The sequence below is a fragment of the Caretta caretta genome, chromosome 5 (genome assembly GCF_965140235.1).
Source record: "Caretta caretta isolate rCarCar2 chromosome 5, rCarCar1.hap1, whole genome shotgun sequence".
Lineage (NCBI taxonomy): Eukaryota > Metazoa > Chordata > Testudines > Cheloniidae > Caretta > Caretta caretta.
Window position 1 is genome coordinate 97065872 of NC_134210.1, and position 27966 is coordinate 97093837.

At 41.2% G+C, this 27966-nt stretch overlaps 1 protein-coding gene across 1 annotated transcript in view; it reads right to left on the bottom strand.

Annotated features, from left to right (window-relative positions):
* The window catches only part of LOC125637150 (proprotein convertase subtilisin/kexin type 5), a 305277-nt gene that overhangs the window by 37173 nt on the left and 240138 nt on the right, over positions 1-27966 (bottom strand). The window contains exons 21-24 of the mRNA XM_075128725.1: positions 20396-20498; positions 15539-15675; positions 12332-12535; positions 11906-11974 (exon numbers count right to left, since the gene is read on the bottom strand). Of these exons, the coding sequence (XP_074984826.1) occupies positions 11906-11974; positions 12332-12535; positions 15539-15675; positions 20396-20498 (513 nt within the window). The remainder of the gene's footprint in view (positions 1-11905; positions 11975-12331; positions 12536-15538; positions 15676-20395; positions 20499-27966) is intronic.

The following is a 27966-nucleotide window of genomic DNA, read 5'->3' on the forward strand; positions in this document are numbered from 1 at the left end:
TGGTGCTATAACACAGGACTAACTTTAATTTTGATTACTGTGGTTTTATTTACAAAACAAAAAGAAAAAGACATGGTCTTTGCCCCAAAGATTATACAGTCTAATTTGACTCATGATGTAAGGAAAGGTTGTAATGAACAATAGAGGAGATGAGGTATGAGAAAACAAAGATTATGTGGTTATTCAGTGTCTTCCATGTAATGGTTCCATAGCTTAAGAGGGCAGTGGGTCTCAGGAGTGAGTGATAATAAATTCATGTTTTTCAGCAACAGGGAAGATCTGGATTTTTAGGAGGCATTTGAAATGAGAAGAGGTTGAGTGGGAGGAAGTACTATCAGGTGGAATAGGTCAGTTGACTTAATGGATTTGATTTATACTAGTTTGCAAAATAAGAATCTGGTCCAAAATGTGCCAACCCCTGATGTGATGGGTTATACATGAACATAAGAATGGCCATACTAAGTCAGACGAATGGTCCATCTAGCCCAGGAACTTGTCTTCGTACAGTGGTCAGTGCCAGATTTTTAGAGGGAATGAATAGAACAGAATAATTGTTGAGTGATCCATCCCCGGTCGTCCAGTCCCAGCTTCTGGGAGTCAGAGGTTCTGGGGTTGTGTCCCTTACCATCTTGGCTAATAGTCATCGATGGACCTAGACTCCATGAATTTATTTAATTCTTTTTTGAACCCAGTTATACTTTTGGCTGTCACATGTCACCCATAATGAGTGCCATAGGTTGACTGTGCGTTGTGTGAAGATGTATGTACTTCCCTCTGTTTATTTTAAAACTGTTCCCTATTAATATAATTGGATGACCCCTGGCTCTTGTGCTATGTGAAGGGATAAATAACACTTCCCTATTCACTTTCTCCTCACCAGTCATGATTTTACAGACATCTATCATATGCCCCCTGAGCCATCTCTTTTCCAAGCTGAACAGTCCCAATCGTTTTAATCTCTCCTCATATGGAAGCTGTTCCATGCTCCTAATAATTTTTGTTGACCTTCTCTGTACTTTTCCAATTCTAATACATCTTTTTTGAGATGGGATGACCATAACTGCATGCAGTATTCAAGGTGTGGACGTAGCATGGATTTATATAGGGGTATTATGATATTTTCTGTCTTAGTATGTATCCCTTTCTTAATAGTTCCTAACATTCTGTTCACTTTTTTGACTGCTGCTGCACATTGAGCAAATGTTTTCAGAGAACTATCCACAATGACTCCAAGATCTTTCTTGAGTGGCAACAGCTAACTTAGATCCCATCAATTTGTATGTATAGTTGGGATTGTTTTTCAATATACATTACTTTGCATTTATCAACATTGAATTTCATCTGCCATTTTGTTGCCCAGTCACCCAGTTTTGTGAGATCTCTTTGTAACTCTTCACAGTCAGTTTTGGACTTAACTACCTTGAATATTTTGTATCATCTGCAAACTTTGCCATCTCATAGCTTAACCCTTTTTCCAGATCACTTATGAATATGTCGAACAGCACTGGTTGCAGTACAGATGCCTGGGGGACACACCACTATTACCCTCTTTCCACTGTGAAAACTGACCATTCATTTCTACCCTTTGTTTCCTATCATTTAATCAGTTACTGATCCATGAGAGGACCTTCCCTCTTATCCCATGACAGCTTACTTTGCCTCAGAGCCTTTGGTGAGGTACGGCTTTTTTGAAAGTCCGGGTATGCTATATCACTATATCATCCTTGTCCACATGTGTGTTGACCCCCTCAAAGAATTCTAATAGATTGGTGAGGCATGATTTCCTTTTACAAAAGTCAGGTTGACTCTTCCCCAACAAACCGTGTTCATCAATGTGTCTGATAATTCTGTTGTTTACTATAGTTTCATCCAATTTGCCTGATACTGAAGTTAGGCTTACCAGCCTGCAATTGCCAGGATTGCCTGTGGAGCCTTTTTTGGTGTTACATTAGCTATCCTCCAGTTATCTGGTACAAAGACTGATCTAAGTGTTGGCTTACATATCACGGTTAGTAGTTTCACAGTTTCATAAACCAAAACTACATATAACTGTTATACACCAAAACTGCAGTGGGATAGCTATATATCTTGTCTTCAGTCAAGTACTTCTGCTAGCAGTCAAGGGATGAATCCCACACAAGAACTTTCTGATCTCTTTTTTACAGAGAGGAATTAATGGCTCAATCTCACTCCTGGTGAAGTTAATGGCAAGAATCCAACAATGGGAGCAGGAGCGGGCCCCTAAGTGAGAGGTTAAGCAGAGAGTATACACCATCAATACAACTATAGTAGCAGTAGTTAGTCAGGGGTCATTGAAATAAACCACCTGAAAATCAGAGCATTCAGAATGGTGGTTTTGGGTTTGTCTGGAGGTTATCAGTCATAAAAATAGAATAAAAAGGGAAATGTCTAACTTGGGTGAGAGTATAAACTATAGTCTGTTTTTGGTATTTCAGAAACATAATGAGAGGAATCCAAGCAATATGATAGGTGCATTATTTCTAAAGCGAGTTTCATATGTATTGAGATGTTAGGGCTATCATTCATGTTTGAGAAAAACTGTATCGTACAGAAATACATATCTCACTGGGCTAAAATCTGATACCTTTAATCATGTTGAACAGTACATTACTCCACAAATAATTTCACAGAAGTCAATAGGACTAGTGGTGGAGTAAGGCACTACTCAGTATTAGTAAGGGTATCAGAGGGCAACACTACAGTCCTAATCTTGCACTCCAGAAGTCCAATGGAGTTTTGCCATTGACTTGAATGGCAGCAGGATCAGTCTGTCCCCTACTATCAAAAATGTGTAGCCATGGCAAGGCTTATATCAGGGGTAGGCAACCTATGGCATGCGTGCCAAACGCGGCATGCGAGCTGATTTTCAGTGGCACTCACACTGCCCAGGTCCTGGCCACCGATCCAGGGGGCTCTGCATTTTAATTTAATTTTAAATGAAGCTTCTTAAACATTTTAAAAACTTCATTTACTTGACATACAACAATAGTTTAGTTATATATTAGAGACTGGTAGAAAGAGACCTTCTAAAAACGTTAAAATGTATTACTGGCATGCGAAACCTTAAATTAAAGTGAATAAATGAAGACTCGGCACACCACTTCGGAAAGGTTGCTAACCCCTGGCTTATATAATAAACAATTTAACTTCCCTTCCATATGCAGACAGTCCCAGAAGATTTGCATTTGCTTCAGTCAGTAAGAGGTTCCATAAATGCTCTTCCTTATGCAAAGGCACAAACCCAAAGCTTGCACCTGTTTGTAACTGTTTAAAGAAGTAGGTGCTTGTGAATAACACTTGGGGTGAAGTTGCTGAGAGGTTCATTGTTAAATTTTACATATGTTTTCGTTCTTTGATAAACCTCATAGAAATAGCAGAACACACCAGCAACAGATCAGCAAGAAACTCTTCTTTATTGTTTATTTCTACAGAGAATTCTGGCTTGAAGTGGCTGCTGACATATCACAACTTTTAAGCTAGACTGTTAAAGTGGAGCACTTGTACCTTGCAAAGCCAAGCAGATTTCTAACACAATGACTGCCCTCCCACTCTCAGACTGATTCTATGGTTAAACGGTTTAACGAGAGTCTAAAGATCCGGCTTCAAACCTCCAATAATCAGAGGGTAAAATTCTGCTCTCAGTCACACTGTGAATCTGTAACTCAATGAAATTGATGGAATCTTACCCATGGAAATGAAAGCAGAATTTGGCTCAGATTTTGCCAAAACCCAACACGCTGAGGAGCCAAGGCTGAACTACTTTGTGAATACTAAAAAATGATTTCAGCTCTGCAGATGCCAAGCTGGAAATAGTAAAGAGGCTGTGCATCTAAAACTGCTGAAGGTCTAGGTCAAATTTATCCCTTGAATAAATCCATTGACTTAACAGGCTTTCCTCAAGCATGAATTGACCCAGGAATGTTATTTCATGAAGAAATAAAACGCTACAAAAAAGAGTCTTTAATTTACTGATTCTTATTAGATATGTTTAATATTATAAGCACCTAAGGAAAGTCTCCATGCGAAGATACTGTTGGAAAGACAACATCCTTGAATCTCATGTTCTGCCTACACTGAAATGTCACTGCTGAAAATCAAAAAAGTGTTCCAAATTTACTGGGTATTATTTTTGGACAGATTGCATTTCCCACTTTAAGAAGCCAGTGCAAACAAGACCTATTATCTGCAAAGCTAAAACCCATCCTGTGAGATTAACATCTGGAGGAAGATTTACTTTAAGATAAAAGAGGATCTTTGTAGTAATATTCTCCGTATTTTGAAAGTCTTTGCCTATTCATCATCAGAGATATCTTTAAGAAATGAAGTTTTGCTTTGTGCTTCTTAGGTTGCTATGAGAACTAGATCACTTTCTATTCGTTAATCAAGAACGCAACAGCCAGAGTCCCAATTTGCACCTGTACACTTGAATCTTTGTTCATAGTGCTGCCCTTGAGCCATCTCATGGGTTCTTTAAATCTTCTCCAAAAACATTTTCTCTCACTCCAGCTCCATTATATTCCATTTTTCTCCATCTCATTCTGTGTAATGGCTTTGTAGAGTATTTTGCAAGTGATTCAGTCTTCCTTCTCTGTTTGTTAGCTCCCTTGCAGCCAAGATTGATTTGGACGGCCTTTGACAGCTATTCAGATTTATACTGGTGTAACTGAGGCATATTTGGCCCCAAATGCTTATACCTGAGTTTGTTCTTCTAGGAGTACTGCCACTCAGAGTGTTTCCGTATTTATTCTTATAAAGAATGCTTGAACGAGAACAATGTAGTTGCTCATCTGTCTCTTTTTTTTTTTTTTGTCTTGATGATCACTCCAATTAGTAAATATTGCTGCTCTGGTTCCTGTGTTCTCAGAGGTGATATTGGAAAAAAGCTCTTGATGCAAAGGTCTTAAGGGGCAAATCCTGCTACCCTTTCCATAGGCCCGGAGGGACCTGGGCACAGCAGAACTTGTAGAGTTTTGCTACACAGATGGTCGGCAGGTTTTGAGGCATCTGTTTAGGGATAAACATTCCAACAGGACACAGCACGCAGTTATGCAGGGGCTTCCTTCATACGATAGCTGTGGAAGGGGTTTATGGAAGTGAAGGGAAGTAACTTAGCCGAGGGGCTGACGGATTGGTGAGCTCATGGATCCACTGGCCATTCTCTCATGGGAGTGCACTGGCTGGTTGAAAATAAAGTATGTATCCTATGGGCTATATTTTCATACATAGAATATAACTAAAACTACAAAGCATCAGTACCTTCCAGCTCCGCAGGCATCTTTACTTATACTAATTTCAGAGACTCTATAAACAGTGAAATAAAATGAGCCACGTTCTGCAGTTCCACCAGAGTAACTCTGTTGACTTTAAAGGAGACGTAGCACAGTCACTTTCTGAAGAGCTAGGGTAGATCTCTGTAGAAAGTTTAAAATTCATTGTTTTTAAAAGAACCTGGAGAAACTGAGACAATGAAGCAAGCTCTGAGTCTGGGAGTGGATGGTACACGCCCTCTCATCAAAAATCAAATGTGATCCAATTACAAGAATAACAAAAGGAACACAAGGAAAGTTGTGAAGTCTTGGCTCATGAAAATTTTAGGATTATTACAAACAGGAAAAAAAAACAAACTCTCCCAACCTCTATTGCTCCCCTGACTTTCTGGTTGAATGGTTGGTTTGGTGAAAGTTAGAGAATTCAGAGATCAAGGACTTCAGTGCTTATGGTCCATCACTGACCTTCGAGCAATGGGATATGCAATATACCTGGTGCTCTGGGATTGATTTCCTCCATGATTTCAGGGTGCCTCTCAGGCTTAATTTCTTGTTGCAGGCTAGTGTGCATTTCTGGCTTTGTTCATCTCTCGGTGTGCCACGATTTGCATTAACCTTGTTATTTACAATTGCAAGAGACATCGGGAGGAAGGTTCAGGTCTGGGTCTGTGGGCATTGTATTGTGCATTGGGCCCACATGCAGGTGGCCAGGTCAGCGGGTGGATCAGAACTGAGCTTTGAGACTGAAGTCATTTGCCTTTGATAGTTTGGTAGACAGGGGAGGTGCTAGGTCCAGCACATGCCTTGGTTGCACTAACTGATGTCTAAGCTATAGTCACCTGATGTTCACCCACCTTGGTGAAAATGACTTTGGGAATTGCACTGGATTAGATTTAAGGCTTATGATACACAGAGATGGAGAGCTGATTTATCCAGTTATAGAGTTGGTTTGGTCAGAAATGCTCGCAAGGTGTGTGTGATGCAGTAGGGGATGCAGTAGCCCACACTGACAGAACATGAAAAAAATGTGAACCATGAGGTAGCCAGGATAATTTTGGGAATTGAGGGGTGGGGCATGATGATAGCTGATAAAATGGGCCTGAGTTCTTTAGGGAGGACAGAGTGCATCTGTCAGATGCTGAGGGGAGGAGCAACATTTGACTCGATGACCTTAGGGAATGTGTTATGCAGGAGATGGGTATCAGGCATGTGAGGAGTGTGATGCTACTTGCTGGTGCTCTCATTGGTTGGTTTCCAGTGTGGGTTAAGGCTAAAAGGGCCAGCTTCCTGAGGTAAATGAGACCTAGGATTGCACTGTTGGACCTTGTGCTCATGGGGGGAGAAGCTTGAAGTCTTTGCAGGCTGAGGCTCCCCCCACCCTGTCTTGCAGCTTCTTTCACTTTACCCCTCTGCCTTTCTCCCCTCCCCCTCCCAAACAACCCTCCACTTGATCTTTTGAAGGGCAAAAATTGCAGGCTCCATAGCTACAATCTGTTACAAATAGTCCAGCTCTAGCCTGAATTACTGCCTGAAAGAGCGACTTGGTATCTGTGCCTGTTTGCCAAAGCAGAGAGATCTTTTAATACCTTCTCCTCTCTGTGTCTCTGTGACACAGCAGCATTTCTAATGTAATAACACATACATTCTTGTCAGCAGCTCATGGAGCATGCTCAGGGGATTTCTCCAATGTCATATTTGACGCTACTGGCTACATCTGACATCGTTTCCTTCATTTCTGGCTCCACGAGAGATTTAGGATGAATTGTAAGAACCACATTGCCTGGGCCAGGGAACTTGAGACACACAATTAGGTACCTCAGGTTCTGTGTTTTAGGGCCTTCTTAGATAGCATCCACAGAGGTAGGCTTATTAGCTGGACAGTATTCTTAGTATTAAAATTAGCAAACGTGTCTGTTATGTCACTGCCATCAGGCAGCAGCAACAGTTCTCATGTAGACCCACTTGCAGTATCAAAGAGGGAATCGCAGAAACGGGAAATGCCACGATACACAATGCACCAGTCCTAAAATTTATTTACGTGTTTGGTGGCATAATAGTAACCATTGTTCTGTGAACTGCCACCATTCAGTGTAGTGAAGCAGAGAACAAGAGGATTCATGTTTGCCAGTCAGGAATCAGCAGAGATGATGATGGCAAAAAAAGGAGAGTCTTTAACTCCCGCATATTATTCCAGTGTTATTACAGGACCAACCCCCCCACCCCTCGGTGGGAAGATGAGGATTCAGTATGAATGTAGGTTTTCTATAGCAGTGAGGCTGCAGTAGTTACCATAATACATGGCCTGGTGAAAGAGCCCGTCTCCACTGCACCTGCAGAATTCTCTAGCACTCAGCCTGGTAATTTACGAGTGTTGTGCACTAGGATAAGAATTAGGCTTAAAACTATGGGTCTGCTTTCTAGGTCTCAGTAAAAATGGCTATTTAAAAATATGGATTTCACAATACACTGCATGATACCTAGCAGTTGTAGCTCTCATTGATACCAGTGCACCCTAAATGCATTATTAATAATGTCTCTTTTTGGAGCATTTTCCTATAAATGGTCTGACTGGTCTGTAACAGTGTCTTTTGCCTTATCACTGCTGTATCTGTTTTAATAACATCAATACTTTTCCTCTCAAAATGGCTTATTATCATTAATTAAGTTTCAGAATACCTTTGTGAGAGAAGTAAGTGTCAATACATCCTTTGACATGTGGAGAGTGAGGCAGAGAGAAGTTAAGTGACTTCTCTATTCCTAAAACTAGACTGCTTCTTCCCCGAATCTCAACACTGGGGATCGGGTTATTGTGCAAGCATCTGCCATCTTCATCCGTCTGAGAAGGCACCAAGGTCCATCTGCCTACCACCTTCTTTGGACCAATCCATTCATCGCTTCCTCGACTTTCCTCAAGATCTTTCCTACCCTCTCCTGCCATGTTACCTTCACCAGGTCCTAAATCTAAGCTACTGAAGTATAATAGCTGACAGAAACTGAGGGTAAAGTTTGATCCTGAAATATTACATTTATCTTTGTTGATCACTTGTCATGAACTGTGACTAAGAGATTGCTGATATAGGTCAGTCAAGACATAAATAATTAGCTACCAGAAGGTTTATAATTTATGTCTGGTCACAGATAAAGGTAAACAGAGATAGATAGAAATACAGCAGATCCAAGTTGTGGCAAGCAAGAATTCTGCCCACAGTCTACTAGCTACACAGTCAGTTCAGTTATCATAATTAAGCTGACCCTATTGAGTATATTTGAAGTTACATGCATTACCAAAGAATCACAGTTTATAAAAAGAAAAAAATCAGTTAAACCCTTGTGATTTGCTGAAGGTAACAAATCCATCAATCAACAAGCTTATTACAATGTGTTTGTGATGTATCTCGCTTTTTTATTTCATTAGGTTCCTATAAGTCATCCAGCAGTCAGTAAAAGCTGTGGTTCACTCACAACCCAGCGTTGCAGCAGGATAATAATAGTTAGTTTTTAGATACTGCTGTTCATCCATAGATCTCAAAAGACTAAACAAAGGAAATGTATCATTACTCATTTCACTGAAGAGTCTGAATCTTTTTGTATATCTAAATAAAATGTATCTATATCTATTTACATATTAAGAATCATATCTTTTTAGGGAAGAAAATGACATAACTTTAATTCTAGTTGGGCTATTACACTATTTTCTAGAAAGGACATTTGTTTATCCCCAGAAACTCCTAGTGCACTGCTGACTGAGAGTGCCCCAAATACCATTATGCCCAGATCTGAGGCAAAATTTCTTATTGTTGCCAGAGGTGAGATATGTCCAAGACAAGTAAAGACTGCAGGATCATGCTTCAGAAAGAAAAAGTTATATCTGGCATTTTTGGATGAATACGAATGCATCAAATTCAGTATTTTGCCAGCACACATAACATTTCATTGTTTTGTGTCTTTTGTGGCCCTTGGATGTTTTTACAGCATTTGTCATCAGAAACCACTTTTGGCTGGGCAGAGCAGCATGGCCCAGCTGTTTGCTCTCAGAGGTATCTTCTAGTCTATCCATTCTGATCAGATATGAGAACCCTCTTCCTTCATTTGTCTTAGCTGCAAACTAAGCTAATGATGCAGCCAAAATCTAACCAATTAATAACAACAACAACAAAAAACCCTCCCAGCAGCTCCGTCCAGTTTATATTATATCTAGAACTTAAAAATAATGTTATACTGTAGGGACACGTGATAACTTTTGAAATCTGTTCAGGATCTTGCTTCCTGCCTGCTTTTGTGCTTCAGTTTAAAATCCAGTGGTAGCATTTTAAAATAACCATATCCACTGTTCTATCAGTGCATCCATCTTAACCAGAAATCACAAACATTTTCTGGAGTTCCAACCAAACTTTCTGCACCCTGAACACTTCTGACCTTTGGTCTGTGCTGAAAATTGATCCTGAATTTGCCTGACTCTTGCCAATTGTCTCAAGCTTTGACTGGAGCTTTTGGAAACCGATTTAAATCAGAACTTCAAAGGTAAGAGTCAGAAGGGAAGTGGGAAGCAAGCCTAGTGGTGAGTTTATATTTAGGAGATGAATGACATTAGACATAGGGTGTCCCATTTGCCAACTACTTTAGCCCCTTTTTCTGTTTCCCAGTTATCCATGATCAGGAGGATTTGCATAGCAGCAGATTCTCCACCCTCACTGCTCTTCTAGCCAACCTCACAGCAAGTAGGGAGTTTGTGTGGAGTAGGACTGCAAGCTTACGAAAGGTCCACACAGTCATATTGAATCCTTCCCTCCTGCCTCCATTTTTACAGTGCTTCTCAAACTGTGGTTTGGGACCCCAAAGTGGGTTGGGACTCCATGTTAAAGGGGTTGCCAGATCCAGCACTGTGGCCTGGTGCTGAAGATGAAGCCCGAGCCCTGCCACCCTGGGCTGACGCCGAAGCCCAAGGGCTTCAGCCTGGGGCGGCAGGCTTGAACTCCTGTCGATCTCCGCCCAGGGTCATGTAGTAATTTTTGTTGGCACAAGGGGGTCACGGTGAAATGACGTTTCAGAACCACATTCCATTGCCAAAGGAACATCCACAGTCATGAAAGAAGTTGTTGGATTTGATAATATTTATACTGAGTAACTGGTCACCTAAGTCACATGCTATTATTTTTGCTCATTTATGAATGACTGAACAATTAAGAACTGGAGGGCTTGAATAAGTCACTCGTGGTGAAAACATTTGTATGAATACATATTTGTATGGGTATTTTTTTTTTTTTTGCAAAAAAGTGAAAATATCATGATCACATGCATGCAAGCTTGGAAACAGTAACTCAAGGTGGCTGTGAATACTTTGGGTGGGAGTGCATTCATGAATTTTCTTTTAATGAATGTTTGAAGATACCTCTTTCAATATTCACTTTGCTCTAGATGGCTCCATACAATCTACTGCTATAGCTAGTGTTACAAAGCAAGAATTTTAACTAGGGATTTGGCCAAACCAAAGTGCCAGATATGAATAACCCCCAACTGTGGAAACTTGTTGACATCTGGATCTAGAGTTTGTGATGCAGGGCCATCTCTAATTTTAACACATTTGAATACAGACTGCTGAAAGACACTACGGCAAAATCCTCTTTTGTTTATACCACTATAAATTCAAAGTAACTCTGCTGATTGCAGTAGAGTTACTCCAGATTTATAACAAGTTAATTAGTGTAAAATTTGGCCCTGTATACTTTCATTTAACTTTTGGAAATTGCTTGACAGCAAAGAGTTCCTTTCTGTGATGTGAATTTCCTCATCATGTCTCATTAATCCCCACTTGGACACTATTTTGTCTTCCTGTTGGGTCACCCTGTTCTCCTTCAGTCCCCGGGTCATAGATTCTTCTGTTGTACTTCTGTCAGCATAGCCATGATGAAGTCAGGTTTCTGAACACAAGTGTATTAAAGCCAGATAAATTAAACTAACTGCAACATCTTTTCAACATTTAAGTCTCCAAAAGAAATGCCCAAGGGCCAAAAATAGTGGTGAGTTGTCTGTCTCCATTTGAATTAAATAAGGCAGATTAGAATTAACTGTTCTGGAATGAGTAGATGGTATTTATTTGAGGATGTCAAACATTCTGACAGAACCACATTATGAGTAGGAGACACATTTCTTTCTCCTCATGAAAAATTGCTAGTATTAATCAATTTTTGAGACACTGAAGCTCAGCAGAAGTAAATTGCCCTGTAATGGAGTTTGACTTTACAGATGTTTCTTTAAAGAAGAGAAATAGTCTAGTGGTCTGTGCTCAGGCTTAGAATGGCTGAGGTCTAATTCTGGTTCTGACATTAACTCTTTTTGTAGCTTTGGGAAATTCACAAAACTTCTTAGTTGTGGTACAAATACTTACCTATCTCAGAACATGAGTGTCATAAGAGGAATTAGGTAAACATAATTCTCAATGTATAGTGCATGCTATGGCTCTGTGTTGAAGAATCAAATGATCTGAAATGCAGCTTGCTCTGGGACAGAATGAACAGTGCTCATTAACCCCACCCAAGGATTTAGGATCAGAGATGAAAAGGAATAACATATCCCCAATTGAAACTACCAGGGGAATGGCACATAAAAACAACACATACCCAGCCAACAACTCCGGCATCCATCTGCACATGGTATGCAGTCTTCAGAGTTAGGGTCCTCCACTTCACCTGCGCATTGACGATTTCAAGTTTAGGGTTAATTCTAGCAAAATGAAGGGTCAATATTTAAAGCATTCAGCTGGGATACCGAAAATAAATGTATCAATCTGGCCAAGCCCTAAGGGTACTACTCATACTTGGAATCACTCATTTTAACTCAATATGATTCTTCTCCCACTTACACTTGCGTAACTCCATACACCTCAAGGGACTGACTCCCAATTTACATGGATACATGTGAGAGGGGAACCAGCGCTTGAGTTAAGGACCTTAGGATTTGGTCTTTTTGTGTATCAGAAAACAAGAGCCAGATTTTCAACTGAGAATCTGGCCCCAGGGGTATTGTTCCTGCTGGTGGGTGCTTACCTTCTCTACACTCGTGCTTCAGACACCTGTTATCAGATAGGTAATATCCTTTGAAACATCTGTTGCACTGGGTGGAGTCGAGGCACATTTCACAGTGCTCTAAGCAAGACAGACAAGCGCTGTTCTTCTCTGAATGGTAGTAGCCTCGTGGACAGCTCTCTCTGCACTCTCCCATGTACAGGAAACGTTTTTTTCCTCTCTTGTCTGTGCAGCAGAAACACAGTGGGAGGAAATAGATCAGCAGTAAAAGAGACATCATTTAGCTAAGGCAGAAAAAGTAGTGTTAACACTGAACACCAGAGCTTCAGCTGATGGTCAATCAGTGTAGCTCAGTTATTCACCCGTTTACACCAACTGAGGATCTGTATCCAACACTTTCCACCGTGTTCGGAAATTATGGCACTAAAAATTTCATAATAGTTATTTCAAGTGCACAAACATTATAAACACCCCCACAATCCTCAAATATGGATGGAGAAGCTTCCATGATTGGGACTCTCACCCCGAATTCTCCTCAACACATCTGGGTGTGACAGAAGAGGCCCCTCCCTAAACTCGGATATCTTTCACTTCAACTTTGGGGAAGCTTGGGTCTTCACTGGAATCTTCATCCTGATTACTCTGAATCTTGAAAGTTTGGATTCTGAATTGAATTTAGAAGTGTAAGCTTGTCTATTTTATATTGAAGCACCGGTGATCTCTAGTGTTTGATGGTAAAAACTGGCAGGTCTACTAGATGAAAGCCCTCCCAAGTCTACGCCACAGACTCATTTCAGTAGTGAAACCTCTTCCCTCAGTCCACCCCACCCACCACGTGAAAGCAGGTATGACTCAAGGCGTTTTGCATTGCAGTGAAGGGAGCTCTTTACAAGTCACCTTACAATACTATTATTACTGTGCTAACTGTATTATGTTGCATCAGTATTTTCCCCATGACAATTTTTGAAGCTACAGTCAGAACCTAAACTATTAGTAATGGGTAGTTACTCTGCTATAAAAAGAGGCATTGATACTCTTTTATTTTTACTTTTTGTGTGTGAGTTTTGGTTATTCATGAAAGTTGCAGAATGGATTCTAATCTACTCAGGTCCTGATACTGTGACTGTTACCATGGTGTCTGCCTCTCTGGGAGCCCATAGAGATAGAAGTTCTGTATTGTTGCCCAGACTAGAGGCAGAATGGGCAGCAGCGGTGCAAGCTTTTTCCCACACTGCTGTGATCCTGACAAGCAGATACTGCCTATAGGGGTAAAAGTGTGGTTCAGCCTCTGTGTCCATTTGGTCTCAGCCTCTTGAATGAGACTGCCAATGTAGGTACCAATTAGTACGTATTGTAATAGTGTTTTTTGTGATGTAGACATCTATGTATTGAGAACCGGACTGAGACCATTGGCCCATGTATTTCACATTTGCCATGAAAGTGTCAATGAGATGCGAAAGATTTTGGGTCACTACCAACCTGGTCTGAATTTGAACTGGCTTCCTAGAAGTGAAAGGCTCCATATTCCCTTATCAATACTCTGAGTCATCAAGAACAATGAATAACAATTTAACTTAATTATTTTATAAAAAATGTTATTCAATTAGTATTTGGGGATCTTAATGGAAAATAATACCTAATGAAAAGAGAGGTTCTTTGGAAGATCATCTACACTTGAGAGATGTTAAGCCTGTCAAGGCAAGTGATTCAGATACCTTTGTCCTTACAGCAGCCTTGTGCTATGTTACTACCACTTGGTAGGGCAATGGCCTGTGTTCCTTTCACAGTCTGGCTGTATTAGCTAATTCAGCACTCCTGTCAAGCTTTTCTGAATTTATGATAGTGTAAGTTTTGCTTGCTCATTTAGTCATAAGTGATAATCAGAAATACCAACAGGTTTATAGAATTATATGTATAAGTCTTGTAGCTGCTTGTTTGCCCATTGATCCATAGAGTTTCAGTACTTCTGACAACATAAAAAGTGGTTTAAGTAACATATTGTCAGGAAAACGGTATTCAAGGAAATATTGTGACAAAGTCACATAATCCATTCCTGTCTTTTCAGCAGCTGAATACTCTTTACTTTCAGTAACTTTTTAGACTATACCCCCACAAATCTAACACATGTTCATGTACAGTACTTTGGAGAAATCTACCATGCTCTACTGTAATTTCAAAGTAAAAAAGAATTCCTTAGATCATGGAATTCCCTGTATTGTCTGTTTAAATATAATCTGTATAATGATAACATTTGTTAAGAGATTAGATTCCTTTTGTGTGGATGGTAGCATTCTCTTTAGGAATGTGGAAGTGGGTTCTCTGTACATCTGCATCTGACCTAAGTCTGCTTTAGACAGGATCCTGGTGATCCCATAACTCCTATTATCTACCTTGTACTGCAATGACTGTTACTGTTGTGTCCTTCTTAGCTCCTGAAGAGCGGCATTTTCTGAGACTTACACATTCTCACTGTAATAGCTATTTGAAACATACATTTTTCACTGTTAAACAAAAGCACCAGAGCTGAAACATACATGTATTCCTACCAAAGTTGGTTGAAGTTTGGACTTTGGAGTCAGGCTTGAATCTACCTCTGTAATGTGCCTAAGCTAGAATATTGAATTAGAACACACACACCCCCACCAGTTGTGGCAAAGTTCAGACTTGGGTCAGAATCTGGATCTGAGCTTCATGACACATGGCTCACCTTTGAATATAATTTAATATATTTCTTCCAGGCAGGGGGGCAGTTAGAAGCAGACTGAAGATGAAGCTATTGTGGCTATTATACATGTTTTGTTTAAGTGAATTGTGATGAAAGAGCAGACTTTTTTCTTGTCTGGGTTAGCACAAAAAGGCTTCCACGGTAGACTAGACTGCCTAGTGCAGCTTTTCTATTTCCAAACTTAGGTTTTCTATTTTATTCAACCAAAAACATTTCCTTTTTTAAACGTTTTTATTTTTGCCTCTCTAAAGACAGGCATAATTCCAAATACATTAGGCTGTCTTTGTTGGCCAAATAATGAACTGACACAAGAAGAACAGAATACATCTGTATTTTCAAGTGGTTTTTCTTGCAAACTGAATTCCAGGACATTATACTGAGTTAAATCATGAGGATAGCCCGAAATGGTGGCAGAAGTTCCAGGACAGGATTAGGTCCTGAGAGCAGAGGCACAGAGAAACTAAGAGGCGAAGGAAAGAGTTGTAAGGAGAAATCTGACTTACCTGTACCACAAGCAGTACATTTGTTTGGTTCACTTCCACTGCAAGCTCTACAGGTATGATGGCACAAATGGCATTGGTTGTTAAATTCAAATTTCCCTTTGGGGCATTGCAGCACACACTGTCCATCATCAAAAAATCTGTGGTGGTAGAGAGAGGCAAAATACCACAATTAAAGTCTATAGCTGTCTCTTCATCTTTAAAAAAAACAAAGAAAACGTCCACTCTCACCCAGTTATATTTATTACTTATATTCTTTGCACATTGCTTTTCATTTCCCTTTGATTTTCTTTACAATATTTGGTAAGATAAAGTGGGAGGCCAGCTAAGCCTTTAACTTCAATCTTATACTTCAGATTTGAGTTTGACTTTTTTTCCCCACAGAAAATCACTTATCTTGATGTCTCTGTACCACAAGCTCTGAAATGTTCCTTATGTCTGTTAAAAAGAAGCCAAGAACATGTTTCTGTCACAGAAGTTATCTGTGAAAAAATCTAGGCCTCTGTCAAAGCTTTCTATTTGTTTCACTTTAAAGATTTGCTTTGAACTGCCCATGGGACTATTCAAAGTGCATAAAGTTAAACATTTGTGTAAATCTTCACAGGATTGGGGCTGAAGGGGCTGTCCCCATATGAGGATTATTGTTGAATCCTATGAGGGTTATTGTTAAATACTTTTTATTGCTGGCTAATGACTCCTCTTCTCCAAAACTTTGTTGATGAGTCTGAAAGAACTGAGTGAATGTAGTAGCAACATAACTGGCTCAGGTATGCAATTATTTTATTTTTAATGGTTTTAATCTTAATAAGGGGAAAGGATACATATTATAATGATGTGGCCTATGAATAAATATGGAGAAATATATATGAAAGAAAAAGTTGAAGAAGTGGGCTAGAACCTCAAGATGTCTTAAATACAGCTAAGGAAAATAATGGAGAGGACTCTGTATGGCCTCATGCACTTCTGTGCTCAAGTCCTTGACTGGACTGGCATTTATATATGTAGAGCCCGATCTTGATATGTGTTTAAAAGGACAATTAAGGATTGACTCCTTACTTTCTTAGCACTGATTTCAGGACAGTAGTTTCTCCATATTATGATAGCAACCAAGTTCTATTATAGAGCCCTACTTTGTGCCCCTGTAATTTTGGTTTTGTGCAGGGGTGAAAGTAAGGGGGTATGGGCCGGTACGGCGCACCGGTAAAATGTAGCCGCCAGTACCGGCCCGTAACACTGACTTTAAAGTCATTGGGGGGGGGGGGGGAGCGAGCCGCAAAAGGGGCAGTGACGACCCAGCAGGGCCGCGGATGGGGGGGCGCAAAAAGGGCACCGATATTAAAGCTTTAACATCGCTGCCCCTTTTGCCCCCTCAGCCCCCAGCTGCTGATGGGGGGGGGGGCAAAAGAAGTAGCTGCCCCGGGGCTGCAATTTAAAAGGGCCCAGGGCTCTGACCGGCGCTACCGTTACTGCAGCAGTGCTGGCCAGAGCCCTGGGCCCTTTAAATTGCCGCTGGAGCCCCGGGCGACGCGGGCCAGGGAGCACAGATGGACTGGTTGGGGGACACTGACCCCCAGCCCCGCCCCTTCCGCCCAAGGCCACGACCTTTGGGGGGGCAGAGTGGCCCCATACTGGTAAGAGCTGCGTTTTACTTTCACCCCTGGTTTGGTGTGACAATCATCCAGATTTGTTCTGAAGGGAGATTGTTTCTGCAGAATTTGAGGACAATTTGTCAAATGGTCTTTTAGTTAGAAATCATCTCAAAAGTACCCTGATTTGCAATGTTGATACTTGTGGGGATGGACAAACATGGCTGTGATGGCAAAACCACTGCTTTGTGGACACAAATTGGGTAGTGTGTACTCGTATCTTTGCCTCTGATTGGTTCCAACATCTTAGTTATGTGAAATGTGAAGAGGCCTGTAGCAAAACTTGGAAGAATATGACCAGAGCATTGCATTGCTAATGAAACCAAGGGAATTTTGCATGGCACCCGCCCTTCAGAAAGCTACGCTCTGGCAACTCTGCCTTGCCATTTTCTGAGCTACCCCATGTGCATGCCCAGCTCGGCAGGTGGAGCCCTGTGTCTGGGGGTACCAGGGCTAGGAAGAGGGCGTGTCATTGGGGGAGAAGCTGAGCTAGCACAGTCTGTCATTGCCCGTCCACCTGAAAGTCAGGGTCCACCCAAATTTCCACTCCTAGCTATGCCACTGGTTTGCTCACTCAGTGCAAAATAGTTCTCCAGGAGTGCCCCATAAATAAGCAGTTCCCGGAATGCTTTCTTTGAAAAAGTTTAGGAACAAACATATAGGATCAATGGGGAAGAGTTAAGAACTCCAGATGGTTGGAGAGAGAGAGACTCGCATACCTACATGTGGCATCCAGTAGACTTTATCTCTGTTCAGGAGACTAAGACTGATTTTTATCAACAAAGCTAGCCCAGTAAAGAGAGACCCTCTCTTGCCCTGGTCACGGTGTAGTCCTCATGATAGAAGCTGACAGCTCAGATCCTGATCCTGAGCTCAACAGATCACGGAATATACAGATTTAGAAAGGGAGGAGAAGTTGTTTTTTTAATTGAGAACTAAATTGTTTGGCTGGGAAAAACCAAATTTCCCTGATGCATTAAAAACAGATAATAGCATCCTGGGTTTCCGAACAAGGGAACAATGCCTCGAGCAGATTTCCCACAGAGAATGGGGATGTTCAGTGTTCTCATTTTCATAGGACTTCAGAAGGAAAAAACCCAATCTTTTCATCCTTTGTAGAAAAGAAAAAGAATCCTGCTGTAGGAGATCATCTCTCCTGAATTTTAGTCTGTATTAGAGTGCCATTCATTACACTCTTCAGTGTGAAACATTTAGAACCATAGGACTCTGAGACTGAGACTTAAATAGGTCTATTTCCAATACATTACAAATAGTATCCACTGGAGCTATTTTCCCCCCTATAGTTTCCATTTGGATTTTTCTTTTATCTATTTTTGTTTTTGTTGTTTCTTTTTATTTTTGTATTTTCTTAGTAGATCTTTTATGACAGACAGAAGGGAAAAAAAACTGACTCTCTTTGGAAGCCCTAGATGTAAAAAGAAAAAGCAAAAACTGGTGAGGGACTTGTTACGGTGAAATAAGAGCTTTGGAGCTTAACTCCCCTCTTCTCCAGTTGTATTATGTAGTGTAACCTGTGTAAGGAAAAGTACCTCTGCAAATGACCAACGTGTATATTCTAGAATCCCAAAATTGGGGACAGAGGTGGAATAAATGTCTAGCCTTCTAGCTCCACACAAGACTGATAAATTCTGCTTGAAGCCAAATAGGAGGCAGCTAAAACTCTGGTTATGATCATAGCCTCCCAAAGGCCATGGAGACTCAAGGAAGAGAGGAGCTTGATCATTACAGCCTGGAACATTTAGGGGGTTTTGTGTTGTTTGTTATTATTGTAACAAACCTTGTACCTTTTATCATGGAATAATAAACAAGCAAACCTCCCCTCCCACACAAAAATCTGTGTTACAGTAACACAGAGGTTCCAGTTTACCACCCAGAAGAAGCATAGAACTTCAGCTCTGAGCCTGACACTCTGGCCGGACACACTGAGCCAAATTAATCCGAGGTATAACCCACCTAAAGGCAGTAGAGTTGCTTTAAGGATGAATTGACCCTGTACCGCTACTTGGTGTTTCTTGTTATTTCAGAGGTCTTGTCGTAGACACTGGTGTTATAAATTGTATGTTTACTTGTTTTTTTTGGTGTGTTCTTATGCCATGGAAAAAGCTTATAGGAGATTATTCTGGTCTCACACCAGTGTAAAAATGGAGTAACTCCACTGAGATCAGTGCAGTTACACCCGAGCAAAACTAATGTGAGTGCAGAATCAAGGCTACAACTTCTCTATTGGAAGAACATGGAATTTAAAACAAGAGGCTATAATAGCTCCCTTGTATAAATAGCAGAGGTGACCCTGAGCTGCAGAATTCATATTAGATTCAAACTTTCCCAAAGTTTGAGCAGTGGTTCAGGTTGGGATTTAGTTCAGGACCTGCTCTAGTAAGGAAATATTTAGATATATTTTAAATAAATAATTATGTCTTAGTTAGACAATAATCCCTTCAGGCCCTGTATGGTAATTGATCTCATACCAGGTTACCATATAAATCAAATACGTGTCATGAAAACCAATGCAGATGTGGCAAGTCAAAAAATGGACTCCGAGTGTCTGAAGATATTGTCTACACTGCAATTGGACACCTGCGGCTAACTTGTGCCAGCTGACTTCGGCTTGTGGGGATCAGGCTAAGGGGCTGTTTAATTGTGGTGTAGATGTTTGGGCTCTGGCTGGGGCTGGGCTCTGGGACCCTCCTCCTCCTCCTTCAGGGTCCTAGAGTCTGGGCTTCAGCCCAAGCCCAGACATCTACATTGCAATTAAACAGACCTTTAGCCCAAGCCCCATGAACCCGCATCTGTTGGCACTGGCCAGCCATGGGTTTTAAATTGCAGTGTAGACATACCCTGTCTGTCACTGATCAGGGTCAGCCTGTCCCCTTTGTGGCATGTTAGAGGCCAAAACCTACTACCAACAGTTATGGTTTGCCTGTATGTCAGTCAGGGTTAGCTGATTTCACTGATTTAAGGAAAAAAGATTTTCTTCCCTCAGGGCCCATCTGGTTGAGCAGCTGTGCAAGCAATTGGTTTCATTTGTGCCACCTTTGTTCTCCTTCCTTGCTCTAATTTTGTTTGTCATACTCACTTGATTCACCTCATCGGGTTAATTAGTCTGTTTTTATGAGTAGAGTGGGACTCAGATCCTGACTGGGGCTTCTACCTGCTACCACAATGTAAATAAATAACAACAACAATCACTTACCTTGTGATTGCACAGCCGATACAGTCATTCTGAGTTGGTCCTGTGCACTTAGAACAGGATGCTGCACAGAACAGACACCGATCCACACGCTCGGCATATTCCCCTGGCAAACAAAACCCAATCGTTTACTTAAGACCCACAGATCAAATAAAAAACTTTGTCCAATATGTTGCTAATTGAAAAGAATTAGACATCAAAGTTTTTTGAATTTCTGAAACCGGCAGTTCTCAGTTGTGTCAACAGGCAACCCACTGCTTGTGCCCTGGGCGCACTGTGTCTTTCGGAATGATGAGCCCAATGACTTGTTTTCTTTGAGTCTGCTTGAGTCTTATGAAGAATGCCTGTTAGTGGTTGAGCCAGCTCCTATTGGCTCAGCTTCTGGTTACAGGGGGGGCCTCTATTCTGGTGCACTCTGGAGAACTAGATTAAAGGACACTGCATGAAGGGTAACCGTTTGAGCCTCTGCTCCAGTTGTGTGTGGGATGCATGAGGAGTGAGTCCAGACAGCAGATGGGATTTTGAAGTAGTTCAGGTGCACTACATTGCACTGTTTGGCAACCATCTGGTCGATACGAGATACATCACAACCATTCAGCTGCCTGCCTGCCTTTGCTATTTCTAACATGCGAACCACTGTAGTAGCTCCATAAACATTTTGGTGCTAAATCTGAAAGGCAAACCTCAAGCAACTAAAGGCACCCAGAATTGATTATGTCTTATCATTCTTGTGGACGACATAACCGCAAATAAAGTAATTTCTTCTGAAAATGTTGGGGTTTGATTCTGATTTCACTTAGCTCATTTTGCCCCGAGGTAACTCCATAGATTTAATACCTAGTGCTTTTCATCAGATGTCAGTGGAGTCATTCCTGATTCTCACCAGTATGAGATCAGACTGAGTCCTCTTGAGTCTCCCATGTTTACTATGATTGTTCAGAAACATGGCATGTTGTGTATTTGGTGCTATTTTATCTCTTTAGCAGAAACACATTCAAAGTGGTTGCAGAAAGATGCCACCTATAAAGGACACATTAATGGGCTGCAGCAAACTCCGGGTGAATCCCTTTGGTGCTGATACAGTATTCTTACACTGCCAGTTTACAAGTCCCAGTGTAAGGCATGTGCTAAGGTCATATTCATAGCCTGTGCCACCACAAGAGATCCTAGAAGACTGCTTTGCAACTCATAGGTAGCCAGGGACGGGTTTCTATAAGCTAAAGCCTGGACCAGCCCAAAATCAGGAGTGCATAATGGTCCTCTTTGTCCCCCTTACCTTTCCTCTTGGACTGTTCCTTCGGTTCTGTGCCTCCTGGAGACCTACACTTGCTTAGGGATGTAGACACCCAATTACCTTTAAAATTAAAGAGAACTGGGTGTCCCAGTCCTCTCAGTGACTTTGAAAATCTCATCCTCTTTGGGCAGCGAGACTATAGCTGCTGCTGCGTGGTGCTGTAATACATGACATGTCCTTTTGTTTATTGGGTGCTCATTAAGACATGGTTACCGTGCTGCCTATCTATGCTCCCCATAACTCGTAGAGTAGCTAGAGTCCTTTGGCAAGTGACATGCCAGCCGTGTGTGTATTAAGCACTGTGTGGGGGCAGTGAATCTATCCATTGAACTGTTTTATAAGGCCCTAGATTAAATAAATGTGCCTATGTTATTTGGTTAGCAGGTAATCTATGCTAGTCACGTACAGATATTTGACTGAATTTACTATCTGCTGATTCTTTCTTTAGCAACTGATTTAGCTGAGGATATGGTCTGGGCAGTGCGCCCTGGGAGGTAAATGAAGCCTGCAAATTCTGTGGATACCCCTAGGTGGAGAATTCTTCCCACTTGCATTGCTGCCTTGAAACTTGGGCTGTGCATGTGCATTGTGGGACTTAGGACACAGAAGAGTGGAGTGTCTTTTGGTTTTGGCTGTCTCTGTTTTGCTGAGTCCTCCACAGTGGGCGGGAGGGGCCGGGGACTGTATGAAGGAGCAATGTCAGGAAGGGAGGTAGAAAAGCTATTATGTTAAGGCACGCTAGGGAACCTTTAGTGCACACCAGCAGGGTCTACCCAGTTAATGTAGGGCATTACCACACCATGTAGACAAGCCATAAAATAATGTTAATATACAAATATCTATTCCCTCTCACTCCAGACATATTAGCCACTCATTTTTTTATATAGGAGAAATCACTGGGATGATTTATGAACTAACATCCTTCTCATTTGGAGTAAGGGCAGCAGGCATATATAAAATGCCCAGACAGTGAGATCTCTATCCATGAGGAATTCTGCAGACATGTTTTACAAAGTCTGCAGGATCCCTTTGAATTCTCTATTAAAAATACACTGTTTTTGCAAATAATCTGGGATTTACAGGAATTGTTAGCATGTTTTTAGCTATTGTTCTTCCTTTTTCCAGCCGTGAAAGAAAATATTGAGGTTTTCTATATATATAAAGCAAAACAACAACGCCCCCTTTGTTTTTAAGCACCTTTTCTTTGCAAGTCCCAGAGGTAACCAAAATATTTAGGCGTCTCTCTGTGTGTGAGTACGTACAGACACAGAATTTATATATTAACACTTCTATGCTGCTTTTCAGCCATAGATCTCAAAGGACTTTAGCATATTTATATGTGCCTATTTGGATGGGTATCCCTCTGTTTATATAATCTCTCTAGACTGTGTAAGTGAGATCTTCAGCTGGTGTAAATTGGCATAGATCCACTGAAGTTATCTGAGGTGTGCTGATTTACACCAGCTCAGGATCTGGCCCATAAATATATATATCATATAATGGGGTGATGATAAAGATGTGATAAACTAACCATTTAACATTGAATTGAGTACAGTTTTGTGCATTCACACTTGTGTAACTGAGATAAAATTTGGCCTTCATTAATTAGTCCTCACTGCACCCTGTAAATACTATTATGCCTTTACAGAGAGAAAGTGAGGCATAGATAGGTTATATGATTTGCCCTAGGTCAAATAATGACAGAGCCGGAATTAAAGCCTTTATCTCCTGACTTTCAGGCCAGTGGTGTACTCACTAGATTACAGTCCACTTCACAAACACTGTATTCCCACAATTAGCAATCCCATTTTTAGATTACTATAGTGTAAAGGTGTTATGATACGGAAGCACATCCGTACAAATGACTTTTTCAGAATATGGCTGATAAACAGATACTTTTCCCAACAGAAACTTGATATAAAAAATAACCACGTTCCTTAGGGTCAGGTTCTGTCTTCTGTGTATTTTATGTGATGTTTGTAAGCACAATGTTTGATGCTATAAAATAACTAGGCAACACTAGAATACATGCACATTCCACATTGAAGATTCTGATGGCTCATTGCTTGGGAGGGTGCTCATGATTTCTCATGGTTGTAGCATCCGTCAGTAGATGTTACCCTTGAATTAAATCATTCCTTATCTGATATTGTTGTTTTGGTTGTAATTTATATTCTGAAAGCTTTTTGTTGTTTCTTCATCTCTGTTAAATTCACTTTATTTGGCAACAGTGATAGACTCTGTGTCCTGTATAGGATCACTCAGTCTGGAGCCACTAATTCATATACCTCAGAATACCCCCCTTCCAAACCCTCCCCACATGGCATCAGTGGTGAGTTTTAAAAGGCCTTTGTTATTTCTTTGTTACTTCCTCCATCTGAAGTGCTGTAATTCATTTCAGCTGCCCTGGATTAGTGCCAGTTGAAGGCCAGTCCTTTGCTAGCTTAATCTTTAATTTGCAGCCTCTTAAAACACACTATTATAAGAGTGAACACCAGAAATTGCCTATGTTCTGGGCCTCTGATTTCACAAGTCACAGCTATGGTTGTAGAACTGTCATTAAACATTAATACAATGCATTTTTTTCTGTGGAAATTAAAATAGTTAATGCTGAAATGCTGAAAGAAGATTTTTAAACTATACTACAGAACTATTTGTTAACTTGACGTATTTGCCTAGGGCTAAAAAGTGTGTAACCCTTCCTCCCCCTTCAGACATTGGTAGCTAGCTGACGACCTGCAAAACCTGCACCCTTTTACTTTATTCTGCAAGGTATCCATGTCATGCATGTAACTGGGAAATAACACTAGATCATTTTAAAAAGTAATTTTACCACCTTTAAACATACTTTTCCACTGTACCTCATTTCAAAGGAAATCACTCCTTTTTCGTCCCAAAGGGTGTGTCTACACTGGACTCAAACACCCATGGCCGCAGAGCTGTAAAATTGCAGAATAGATGTTCAGGCTTGAGCTGGAGCCTGAGCTCTGAGAGTGGAGAAAGTGCCAGAGCTCAGGTTCCAGCACGAGCCCAAACATCTGCCCTGCAATTTTACAGCCCCACAGCCCGAACCAGCTGACATGGGCCAGCCACAGGTGTTTCATTACAGTGTAGCCACACCCAAAGATTAGCCCTGTTCCGTGCAAACAGGGCGTTCCCCTCAGCTGCCACTTTCATTGCTGAAAATTATTTACATAATCACAACAAAACCATGAAACTGGGCTTATAACAGAAGTTAGTTATATTAAGGGCATGAAACCCACTGCATGTTAAGTTTCCTCTGTGAATAATGCTTTGTATCCCTCATTTGAGATCTTTGGCGCATACTGCATTCAACATTTGGATTTTGGCAGGTTGCAAAATATGGCTTTAATTGTTTATAGTATTGTTATAATTAATAATAAGCACTACAGTAATACATACAATACATAATTAATAATACTTAGTTCTTGTATAGCACTTTTCATCAGCAGATCAAAAAGTGTTTTGAAAAGGAGAATAAGCACCATTATCCCCTTTTCACAGATGGGAAACCTGAGGCACAGAGAGGGGAAGTGTCTTGCTCAAGGTCACCTAGCAGGTCTGTGGCAGATTTGGGTATTAGAACCCAGGTCTCCTGAGTCCCAGGCCACTGCTCTAGCCAGTGTACCCTTACCCTTACCATGTAAAAACTGCTTTTTTCGAGTTTGTCTTGCATAAATTATTTTGATTGCTGTTATTTTAGTAATATTTACCACCAGTGCAGGTGATGCTGTAAAATACACAGTAGGTCATAGCCCTGCCCAGATACACAACAGAAAATGCACTGGGAGGCCCAAAGTATGATGCTAATTTACTGTCTGATTCCTCAAGATGGTGAATACTGCCCCGAAAGTCATTCTGGCTGAGCACTTACCCAGCCCTCCTTACCGTAGTATTGCAGCACCTGACAATCTTTAATTAATTTTATTCTCACAACCCCCTTTTGAGGTTTGGAGGTATTGTGATCAGTATTACAGATGGGGGAACTGGCATGATTAAGTGAATGGCCCATGGTCATATAAGAAGTCTGTAGTTAACCCCAGAACTGAACCCTTCTGGTGTCTTCTGAGTGTTATATCCACCAAACCATCTTCCCCTAACTTCACTAGGAGTTGAGAGAATGCAGCATGAGGAAGTGACTCAAAGGATTGGGTCCTTAGAGCAATTTTATTTAAAAAAAACCCCACATTACTGAGGGCTTGGTGACAGCAGCTTCATTGCTAGAGGCAGGGCTCAGCATTGGTGGGCTTTGGGGCAGATAATGAATTTGAAGGAAGCATAGAGTTTCATAGAGTTTAAGGCCAGAAAGGAACATTAGGTCGGCTAGTTTGGCCTCTTGTATATCACATACCATTCAATTTCACCTCGTTACTCTGTAGTGAGCCCAATAACTTGTGTTTGGCCAAAGCATCCAATTTTGATCTCAAGACAGCAAGGGCTGAGAATCCAGCACTCACCTAGCAGTCTGTTCCAATGGTTAATCGCCCTATCAAAAATTTGTGCCTAATTTCTAAATGGCATTTGGCTGGGTTCAGCTTCCAGCCAGTGGTTCTTGTTATGCTGTTATTTGCTTGATTGAAGAGCCTGTTAGAACCCAGTATTTTTCTCCCTGGGCTGGTACTTGTACACTGTAATCAAGTTGCCTCTGAATCTAAGCATGGGATCGGTTGCACTGGGATTTGGGAAAACGCTCTGGGTGTACAGGGGAGGGTGCACAAATCTGAGTGAGGGATCCGTAAGTGTTTAAGCTTTGGGGTGAATTTTCAAATGTGCCTACATGGCAGTCTTGTTTTCAAAAGCAACTGAGGTAGCAAGTCCCACTGACTTTTAGTAAGACTGAAAAAATGGAACCTCAGCTCCCAATTCCCTTCTGGTGATCCAATCATCCTTGGGGGTCAGAACAGACCAGGGATTCCATTCCCCCAGCAAAGATGCTTTGTGCAGAGTTAGATGTGGTGATTATAGGATGTAAGGGTCTTCTGTTTCAGGTTTAGCAGAGATCACATAATGCTTCAGGTTGGACTTGAAGCAGGATGTAGAGAAGAAAGGCTTTGTCAACTGCAGTATTTTGCATAACCCTCAATTCTTGTCTCCTCTGAATAAACACATGTACATCTGCTGTATCTGTCCTTTTGCCAAAACAGCTTGAAGTTTATTCTCACTGCTATTTATTATTTGTCTATGGTAGTGCCCACAGTCTCCAATCAGGGATTGGTGCCCTATTCTGTTAGGCACAGTGCTAATATGTGAAAAGATAGTCCTTCCACCAAAGAGCTCAGATATTTGCCATAATTTTTAAAAAATCAGTTTTTAAATTACCATTGGTAATAACAACCCAAAATGTGTTTTCCTCCATTGAGTCAGCACATCCGTCGGTCACTTGAGAGGAGTCCTGAGCTACTGCTAAAACTAATGAGAAGTGGGTTGGAGACTGAGAGAACCTCATGTTCCTCTCCACAGACCCCTTATGATGGAGACCAAGACTCACATTATAAGCTCAAACAGCACAAATGCATTGGCCACCACCACCACCAAATGCAGGAGGTTCCTAATGTGGAACTAAGAGGGGAAGAATTGTTTTAACTGTGTCTTCATTATGTGAGTTAGCACAGTCGGGTATTGAGATCTTTTGGTGCTCAGATAGTATGGTGATGGAAGGATGGATGATGGATAATTTTTTTACCAGTTTTATTGTTGCGGTTAACAAATTGTATTGGGTCATCCCTTAGTTGTCAGCTCCCACTAGCTGTTCCTTATAATGCTAGAGTGGATCTGTCCCTGCCTAGTGAGTAGTTGACAAAGGCTAAAGGGGTTGGAATGGATCCACGTGTTGGTTTTTGCCAGGCCCACTGACAGAAATTCCGGGTCCCAGGGCTGTCCCCAGGGAGGTCGGCCGCCTACACTGGCCCCCGGGCCCTTTAAAATTGTCCAGGCCCCATGGCAATGGCCCCCTTTTGCCCCCCAGTCAGCGGGCCTGGTTATTGCCTCTGTTACATTACTTCCAAAAGGAAAGGAACTGTGAGTGGTTTTGGCCAATGGGTGAATAAAGTTCTCCAAACAAGTGGATAGGAACTTGAGGTAAACTAGCTACACAAGGAGTTCCCAGCACACAGGAGTTGCTCTCCATAATTGGTGTGATCTTGTCAGTATGTATACTGCTTTTACAATAACAGTGTTATACATCTCCAAAATGAAAGAAAAGCGATGTTCCATGGAGTACAGTGGGAAAAGGCCAGCCTTGAAATGTGATGTTGTTTTT